Below are 9,836 nucleotides of genomic sequence, written 5' to 3'. Positions count from 1 at the left end.
TATATATATATGTGTAAAAAATTAATATATTTTTATTTCTTTTTATAGACGTTGATTGTACAAGTGAAATGCTTTGAAGAAATCATTAATATTGGATATGCTGTATATAGGATCCATGGTCTACCATGGTTCAGATCTTTGTCATGGTATTTTTTGATAACCTCGAATTACTTTTTCTATGGAGAAAATTTAATGGACTACTTTGCGGTGGTAATTAATCGAACAGTAAGTATTACTTTTCCAATTCGAATCGCATAGAATCATGAAATTTATTTTTTTTAAATATTGATTCTCACAAAAAATTTGTAAAAGTGTGTAATTTCTAAAAATTATATGGTGATATAAAATTTTGTTGTTATTATTCTACTTAATTGTGATGTTTTCAGAAAGAGAAAAGACCATTTCTAAAATGCATCTATATATCATCAATAGCATTAGTTTAAATCAATAACAAAGCCTCGACAAGCCTTATCTCAATACTTTTGTTATGGCTTCATCATTCTGTGTGAGGCTTCTTTATTAAAGATATTTTATGTAGATACAATAGAGAATGGAGAAAATAATAAGAACAATATTAAGAATATGTTAAATTAATGTGAACATTATACACAGGTAACGTGTGTAATGTAAGTAATAACTACAACTTTTATTGTCCTTAGGGATATCTACGTGTGCTCGTTACATACCATCGATTTATCTCATTCTGTCTTTACATTGTTGGCTTCGTATGGTTTGTACTCTCACTCGTGAAAAAATATTATATGAAGCAGTTCTCCCTATTTGCTTGGACGCACGTCGCGTTACTTATTGTTGTGACACAGAGTTATCTTATCATCCAGAATATATTCGAAGGATTGATATGGTACGTATTGGATTAGTAAGGAAATAATTGCGTTTTTTTAGCTCAAAGTTGTATATATAATATCTTTGTCAATAATGAATGAAATTTAAATTTAAAAAAAGGATTTTAAAACTTGAAATCTCTACTTTTAAAAGCTTACCACATTTTTTAAGTTTATATTTGAGTTTGATAATTTTTACACTAAAAACTACGAGCTGAAAAAGAAGGAAAAAATTTTCTTCGTGGTTTGTAATGTTTTGTGGATTTGTAACGTACTCAAAACAAATCTGAGAAAATTTTCGACTACCTAGCTTAATGCTTTCCCTACAAAATCGTTTTTTAAAAATATTTCTACGATTACTGAGTTATCGCGGATTAAATAAAAAGATCATTTTGACTTTAATTGCTCATAACTCCATTAAAAATTGTCGCATCGCAATTTAAACAAGAGATTCTTAAAGCTGTAACTTTGCTCTATTAAGATATATTTATATAGGTTGGTAAGAAAATAATTGCGGTTTTTACTGATAGATGCCTTTTAAAAAAACCTAATTACTTTCTTGTCAACTCAATATAAATATATTATCTATCAAAATTATTATTATGCTATATAAGTTAAATATCTATTTATTCTATTATTTATGTCCATTGTTTTCAGGTTCATCGTACCTGTCAGTATGATTGTCATAAACGATGTAATGGCATATATGTTTGGTTTCTTTTTTGGACGAACACCATTAATAAAATTATCCCCGAAGAAGACTTGGGAAGGTTTTATTGGTGGTGGTATTTCGACTGTTATACTTGGATTATTGGTAATTAAAAAATTGAAAATAATTATCATCATAATGTCATAATTAATTAAAATCATGTTATAATTATGTGCTAATATTGTTGTTTAGATGTCCTACATCATGTGTCAGTATCGCTATTTCGTCTGCCCTATTGAGTACAGCGAAGCTTTAGGAAGAATGACTATGGATTGCGAACCATCGAGTTTATTCCAACCACAAGAATATACATTGCCAAGCAGTCTTCAAGTGATATCAAGAATGGTAATAATAATAAATCCTTATATACGGAATGTTTTAATCATACAATGAATGCTTAGTGATTTTTCAATATGTGCAGTTAAATGGAAAATCTACCTTGACGATATATCCATTTATTTTACATTCGCTCTCGCTATCAATATTCAGTTCAGTAATTGGTCCATTTGGAGGATTTTTTGCTAGCGGATTCAAACGAGCGTTTAAGATTAAGGTAATTGAGCATTATGTTAATTGACTCGTAAATTAGTATTAACAAATTTTTGATACAATTATCATTTTCTTCTTATACTTTGCAGGACTTCGGTGATATAATTCCTGGTCATGGTGGAATAATGGATAGATTTGATTGTCAGTATTTAATGGCAACATTCGTGAATGTTTATATTTCTTCATTTATCCATACTGCATCGCCTCAAAAACTGTTACAGCAGGTAAACTAAATAAATAAAGTTGTTTATTTAGTATAAGTTTTATAGTATAAGTTTCAGCAATATTAATTTTTTCTTCGTATTATAAATTATAATACGACAAGAAATAAGTAAGCATAATTCTTTTTTCTAAAACCATGTATCTTTCAATTTAGGTTTATAGCCTGAAGCCAGAGCAACAATTGCAACTTTTCCAAACACTAAGAGATTCATTGGAAAATAGGGGTATGCTAAATTAAGTTTTTAAATAAAATTAATATTTTTTAAGTTAAAAATGTATTTAATGGCAAAACCGCTGCAGGGATTGATTTTACCGATTTAAAAAAATATTAGGAAAGGATTCCTTTGAACATCTTTTCTAATATTTTATATGATGTTATACACAGATGACAATGCAATTAGTATCAAATATATAATTATAATTATTTTGTTAAACTGTGACGATGAATTATTTTGTAATTTTTAGGCATATAAGGGGTCATATCATAACTGTGATAAGACTGTCTAATTGAAAATTAACATGGCCAGAGATATATAGATTTTTTCTCATTTTATTTTGTATTTTATTTTATTTTTTATTAAAAATAAAGATGATGAATTTTGATATTTGAAAAAGAGTCTTCTTTAACATATTTAGTCCTTTATTTCATATTATTAAGAATTCATTTATTTATATATACAAATATATACTATAATGCACGTTATGAATATTGAAATAAAATTGTAATATGTTATACACTATGATTAACTCTGGCCTAAGAGTAATCAGTTGGATAGATCTATCATAATTTTAACTATTTTCGTGCATTCCACATTAGATAGTCAAATTTCTGTCAAATGTGGTAGTTTATATTAAACTACAGCATTGCTAAAAATATAAGATATTTTGTCTAATCTAAAAAGGATTAACCAAAGAAAGTTGTATCATGAAGATCCTGTGTTATACATAGCAGCATTTATTGCAAAATTTCCTCCATTTTTTAAAAACGCCTGTTTATTGTTTTCGATTACACAATATAGACCAAGAGAGACCAAATGATATTTTTTATGTAATATATTCTATTTAAACGAGATATTTTTACTTATAATACGCAGATCTCAATAGTTTCTATTTGTAATCACGTTATAATTGCATTTAAAATCCTCTACAATAGAAACGAATCTCGTTTGTAAATATGCATTTGTTCTTTTATGTAAAATTGTTGTAAAAATGTTAATTCTATAAGTAATCTTTGTTTCAATGAAAGGCATTCTTTTTATTAAATGATTTTATTATGTTTATAATTGCTATGTATAAGGAAAAATACACTATTAACATAATCATATGTTACGTATACATAGTGTCGTTAATGTTGTTGGGTGAAACGGTTCTACTTAGAAGTTTAGCATTATGCTTTCTTCTTTTTATATCGGATATATCATATTCGTTTAGCGATAGTAAAATAAAAGATTAGTCATTATCTCTAGATTATATTGTAATCAAGTTATTTATATTTATATTTTATACGATTATCATTGTTTTTATTATTACTAAGATATATGCGAGTACCTAAAAACTTCAAGCGGAAAATGTTGAATAATGATAAACGGTCCGTTTCTTGAAAATTTTTGTTCGTAACTTTCAAGAATTTTTTTTTGTACGAGAAATAATTTGAGCTATACAAGTGATTCGATATGTATCCCGATATGAGTCCATCAGTGTTGGATATCGCATTTAAATAAAGATCTCAAAATTTTCCTACCATATAAATGTATATACAAGTACCCGCATATTTCGTACAAAAAAATTGTGTGCAAAATCTTGCCAATTTACAAAAATTTACTGTTATACATTTGTAAGAAACCGCTTGTTATTCGTGAATCGTGTAATAATAAAATTATTTAGCTATTGCAACCGTGATTGTAGTACTTATATCCATAATGCTAAACTTCAAAACATTGCGATATTTATTTATATATATATATATACATATATAGCACATAGCGAAAAAGAAAGATTATATAAAATTATTTAGACAAAATCGATCTCTATTTATTAATTATCATTTCTACTAGTTGAAAAGGCGGGAAAGAGAATTAATAAATAGAAATGGAATTGTGTCTATCATGTTCGTATTAGTATAGTGATACAATTCTGTGGTATATTATATAATTGATGAAAAATATGGTCAGGCTACCAAAATTAATTAATATCTAATTTGCCTTGCCATACATTATGTGGAAACATCTACTACTGACGCTAATTGAGAAGTAATATTAAGAATGAATTTTTTTTTATATATGTTAATTGAAAATTATTTTATTGTGTTCCCAATTAGTTCTGACACTGTCTGTAATTGTGCCAATCATGTTTGATAAGTATAGATATTCTTACGTAAATTACGTATATTGAATTGATGTGGCACAATCAAAACTTTCTGTGATTAGATTAACATAAATTATGTGTAATATGAACAATATGCATTACGTATTGCTAAAATATGCTCAATTCTTCTATTCGTTCGCTACACCAAAGCTATTTCAATTAAGATTTCGAGCATATTTTACGAAGAAAACATATCTCAGATGGCAAGATGCTAGCAATTTGGTGGCACATTGGCAACAAATAGCACTTTGCAAGCTTAGGATCAGTTAACAGAATTTGCTGACATGCTCTAGCAGAGGAGTGATGACAAAACATGTCAGTAAGCTTTGTTCTATTTCTGGTGGTGCAGATATCAGATATTACAAACTTTTTGTGAAGTCTATGTGAAATTGTTGTCTTTTGTCAACAGAAATTGATAACGTTCTCTGTTCAAAATCTGTCTCTGCTTGCAATCCTTGGCTATCTGGATATAACGTATCTAATTAAAAACATTGTGTTTGTAGATTCCTTTTTATTTTTAAACGTTTATGAAACGTTTCTATAGCGAAAACTTATGAGGCATTAGTGTTAATCAGAGAAATATAATGACAGATGAATGGATCAAATATATATATATACTATATGTATATTTATTTAATAGAAAATATAAAAGAAAGAATATATATATATATATAAATGTATAGATGGAAATTATTTAAACAAATATGTTACAAATTACATACAATTTTAGAGTTAAAAGATAATTTAAGTTTTAATATATGATGATATATTTATGTAGCGATAAAAAATAAAATCCTGAAAGATTAATGCTGTTATAATAAAACATGAATGTTTTATTATATTTTCACTGCTTTACCATTCCGCTATTGTAAATTATTTTATTTTATTAATATTTATATTAGATGGTTATACATTCGAATTTCTTGATCTTTGTAAAAGAGCATTTTTGTTCTTTTTTTTTTCTTACGCAAGTGAAAACGTGCGATCGAATGAGAAAACAAATGAAAAATGCCATATGTACTCGTAATGTAAATAGTAAAAAATGTAGAATTTAAATTACAAGAATAGCACTTCAGAATAGAAGAATTAAAATTTTATATTTCTAATTTTTTTCTTTTTTTTTCTCTATTTCCGAAAAGTCAAAGTGTTAATTTTAATAAATATATATTACTCATATTAAGTTAATGTATACATTTACATGTAATAAATGTATATTACTAATCGATTTATATGTAGACTAAATGTACCCAGATAGCATGTCGTTGATTATAGCAAATGTATATATTTACTGAATTAACACTTAGACTGTGATATATGTGAACAGTTCAATATTTAATACAATATATTACATTTTAAAGTTTACACATACAATATATTACAGTTTAAATTAAAATTTTTTTATCTTATTTTTTTTTAAACATATCTACTTTTTATTGAAATAATTTTTTATTATTTTATATTAATATATAGAAAAATGTATAATTTTTTCATACTTTATTCATTTTGTTAAAAAAATACATATAATACATTTTTTTAATCAAAGCAAAACGGATGAAGATTACGGTTAACTGATTGGTTGAATTCTAAATTCTCAGTTCGTATTCCTCGAATGCGTAGGTGTGACACGAGCTTATGACAATTACTTATGGCGTTCTTGAAGTCTGAAACGGCTAACTTCAGACGGAAAAGAAAAGATATACAACGCTAATCGAGCCGGGAAGACGGTTTAGAAGTGATAGTGAATTAAACAAACTAATTAGGCTTGCGAACGGAACAGTTTGTGAAGATTAAAATAACGTCAAAAAATCATATCATATTACTATCAAATACACAAATGTTTATTTCTGGCCAGTCGCTGTATAGGTTATACTGGTAATTTATGTATTTTAAATACCTACGCCTTACATTTCATTAAAAATTTACAATGGTGTCAACGCGAGGGCCAAAATTCAAATTTTCTGACGGAGAAAAAGTGTTGTGCTATGAACCAGATCCCACGAAGGCAAAAGTGTTGTATGATTCGAAGGTAACTTCCAATATATTGCTAGACATATATACTATACATATACTTTGCATTTAATTTGCATGTTTAACAAAAGTATTGTTGTACATATGTAAATATAAATGTAACATGCAAATTGAATGCCTTAACGAAAAACATTGATGTCTTTTACAAAGAAAGAAGTACATATTGCAAAAATAGATGTAAAAGGTTATAAAATTGCATCAGAGATTTATGAAATGTAGAAATAAATTGTATAGATATAAGTATACTTATTATTGTATAAAAGTTTGTAGAATAATTATTAAAAAAATAATTATTTTAATATTTCATAGTGAATTATAAAATCATTTGCAGGTGCTTGATGTTATTGTAAATAAAGATCAAAGGGGTAGAAAAGCAGTGGAATACCTTATACATTTCCAAGTGAGTTAAAAAAGTTTGAAATTAATTAATTGTATGAATTGTGTTAAAGCATTTTAAAGAAACATAAATATAATTATTATATAAGGGTTGGAATTCATCTTGGGATCGTTGTGTGACAGAGGAATATGTGCTTAAAGATACAGAAGAGAATCGTCAACTTCAACGAGATCTAGCACATAAAGCACAGCTTCACATGTATGTATTTCCTAAAACTATTACAAAACAAATTTAATGTGATTAATTAAGAATCAACATATTTTTTTTAATGAAGTAGTGGTGCTTATTTATATCGCCGCGAACGTAAAAAGAGAAGTCACAAAATGTCAGAACGTCTAACTGAAACAGAGCATCAAGAGCCTCGTCGTAGAGCACGAAGCGGTGGTAGCCGAGCTACATCGGCTACGACTGGATCTTCTGAGGATGGTAGTTCAGGTCAACATGCTGATTATGATACAGAGGTATATGTCTCCTTTTCAAATTTCCTCTTTAAATATGAAAAAAGTCAATGAGATATGTACTTAAGAAATTTTATACTATAATAATAGAAGAAGAAACTAACTCAGAAATTAAAAAATCTATGCTAATATTGGTAAAAGAAAATTTATTAGGTCATGTCATGAGGTGACATCATTGATGTCGCGCTATGCAAAAGATTTAAACTTCATATCATATACTACATTGATGATCGAGGCTTGCAAAAGTAAAATCCATGGGAATTATATATAATTAAACAGGAAGTAAACACAGAAGAAGATACAGAAAGTAGTTCTGATTATATGGGTGAAACAAGTGATGATGAAGACAGTGGCGGTGGCAGCCAGTCTGGAGCTAGTATCAAACCAGGAGTTGATCTTGACATAGGCAGCACATTAAAACGGATTTTAGAACAAGATTATGACCTGATAACTAATAAAAATAAGGTAAGTTAGAAAATAATTTCTAGATTAATAGATGTATAGATTATAATGTGTCACAATGCAAAATATATTTTAAAATCTAAAATCTATCATATCGTATCGGTTATGTATGTATATATATATATATATATATATAAAATCATTTTATCTTATTTTTTTATCTAAATTTATACAGATCATAATTTCTATTATGACTAATCTTTTAATTTAAATTATCTAACTTATCACACAAATATTATTGATATTATATTTATAATATTATATTTATTTTAGCTTGTTGTACTTCCTGCACAACCTACTGTAATAAATATTCTGGAATCCTGGGTACAGCATTTCACTACGACGCAGTTGACGAATATTCCAGAAAAACCCCAGCGTAATAAAACGAATAATACGATAGAAAAAGCAGTGAATGAAGTAAATATAAGTAGAGAAGTCGCGGATGGCTTACGCATATATTTCGATTTCACATTACCTCATCTTCTCTTGTACCGACAAGAAAAGGAACAATATGATTCTCTGAAATTTTCCTTGTCAAACAATGAACAAACGACCATTATTCCAAAGGAGGAATTAATTGAGTAAATGCATTTTTTATCAATAATAATTAGATTAAAAATTCTATTAAGGTTTGCCGTTTATATTAATAAAATAAATGTCTGTGTTATAAAGGAATTTAGAAATATCGACAAAAGAAGAAATTGAAGATGCGGAATATGCTCATTTACCTCCTTTTCAAGAACATGATTCAGAAATGGACAATTCATGTAAACCTTTAAACAATTCTAAGCGAAGATTACGATCGTGTCGTGTAAGCTCTGCAGATGAAAGCCGGCAATTAAGGTCTTACGACGAAGGAAAGCAGGACGGTGGCAATTTATCAAGGTAATAATCGAATTGCTTCAAACTTCTTGTTACCGAAATTTTATATAAGTTATTAGTTTATTTTTAACAACTCTTATCTTTGGGAGTATATCTCTTTTCTTTTATCAAAATTGTAAATGCATGATGTAACAAGAATTATTGTTTTTTCTGAATTTTTCTTTTGTTTAAAATTAGATATAATATTTTTATGATTGTTTTGTTTTAGTAGCATAGCAAGTACAAGTTCCCGTTGTTCTAGCCCGCGAGGTGTAACGCTAAGAATGCCGCCTGTTATTACATCCGCTCAAGTAAACAGTTTACTTCAACAGTCGAATAAGTGGAGGTTAATGCCTCAAGCTTTAAGACAAATCGAAATTCCAAGTCCCTCCACTTGTTACGGTGCCATTCATTTAACTAGATTATTTGGTAAGTTATCTTTTATTTTATGGAAACATGCAAAATTATAAAATCTTTTAATGATAAAAAAATGTGAATTTTTTAATTTCAGTTAAATTACCTGAGTTATTACAATCAACAGATATATCCAACAAAAAATTGAAAGTGCTTTTAAAATATTTAGATATGTTTTTAAGGTATGTACTAAACAGTGGGAAGGACTTTTTATATTAAATGTTACAATCTCATAAAAAGTACATTAATAATTATGCAATATGTTTACAGTTATTTGGAAATGCATAGAGAGTGGTTCGGAGAACAATTTTACATGCAACTGGAAAATCGGACAATATCGCAAACTAGCAATGTTTAACGTTATTTTATATATAATTACTCAGGTAGCAACGTATCATTTGTCGTCATTAATATATCCATATAAATGAGGGTCTTGGAATTTCAGTTTGCCTTGATTCTTCCATTTATTTGATTTTTTATTTGATGTCAAAAAATTTTGTTGGTATCAAAATAACGACAATGTCATCATG

At 27.6% G+C, this 9,836-nt stretch overlaps 2 protein-coding genes across 7 annotated transcripts in view; both read left to right on the top strand.

Annotated features, from left to right (window-relative positions):
- LOC108684949 (phosphatidate cytidylyltransferase, photoreceptor-specific) overlaps window positions 1-2,850 on the top strand; it is a 5,464-nt gene extending 2,614 nt beyond the window's left edge. Inside the window, exons 4-11 of one of the 2 annotated variants that reach the window (XM_018189523.1) lie at window positions 49-225; window positions 660-862; window positions 1,500-1,656; window positions 1,744-1,896; window positions 1,973-2,104; window positions 2,190-2,324; window positions 2,477-2,546; window positions 2,788-2,850. In XM_018189523.1, the coding sequence (XP_018045012.1) occupies window positions 49-225; window positions 660-862; window positions 1,500-1,656; window positions 1,744-1,896; window positions 1,973-2,104; window positions 2,190-2,324; window positions 2,477-2,546; window positions 2,788-2,795 (1,035 nt within the window). In that variant the 3' untranslated portion in view covers window positions 2,796-2,850. Of the gene's footprint in view, window positions 1-48; window positions 226-659; window positions 863-1,499; window positions 1,657-1,743; window positions 1,897-1,972; window positions 2,105-2,189; window positions 2,325-2,476; window positions 2,619-2,787 lie in introns of those variants that run through there. The other variant, XM_018189513.1, reaches the window with a different exon arrangement.
- Window positions 2,851-6,334: 3,484 nt separating this feature from the next.
- LOC108685518 (male-specific lethal 3 homolog) lies at window positions 6,335-9,777 on the top strand. 5 transcript variants are annotated; one of them, XM_018190385.1, is made up of 10 exons: window positions 6,335-6,712; window positions 7,046-7,114; window positions 7,200-7,309; window positions 7,386-7,572; window positions 7,849-8,034; window positions 8,305-8,612; window positions 8,704-8,916; window positions 9,155-9,321; window positions 9,404-9,488; window positions 9,577-9,777. In XM_018190385.1, the coding sequence occupies exons 1-10, from the start codon at window positions 6,611-6,613 to the stop codon at window positions 9,662-9,664; spliced, it is 1,515 nt and encodes a 504-aa protein (XP_018045874.1). In that variant the 5' UTR covers window positions 6,335-6,610; the 3' UTR covers window positions 9,665-9,777. The 5 variants fall into 5 exon arrangements, with proteins under 5 accessions (XP_018045874.1, XP_018045838.1, XP_018045847.1 ...); XM_018190349.1 differs by having other exon boundaries at window positions 9,122-9,321; XM_018190358.1 differs by having other exon boundaries at window positions 7,389-7,572; window positions 9,122-9,321; window positions 9,577-9,776.
- Window positions 9,778-9,836: the final 59 nt, after the last annotated feature.

The sequence above is a fragment of the Atta colombica genome, unplaced genomic scaffold (genome assembly GCF_001594045.1).
Source record: "Atta colombica isolate Treedump-2 unplaced genomic scaffold, Acol1.0 scaffold100, whole genome shotgun sequence".
Classification (NCBI taxonomy): domain Eukaryota; kingdom Metazoa; phylum Arthropoda; class Insecta; order Hymenoptera; family Formicidae; genus Atta; species Atta colombica.
This window is presented reverse-complemented; position numbering and strand designations above follow the sequence as displayed.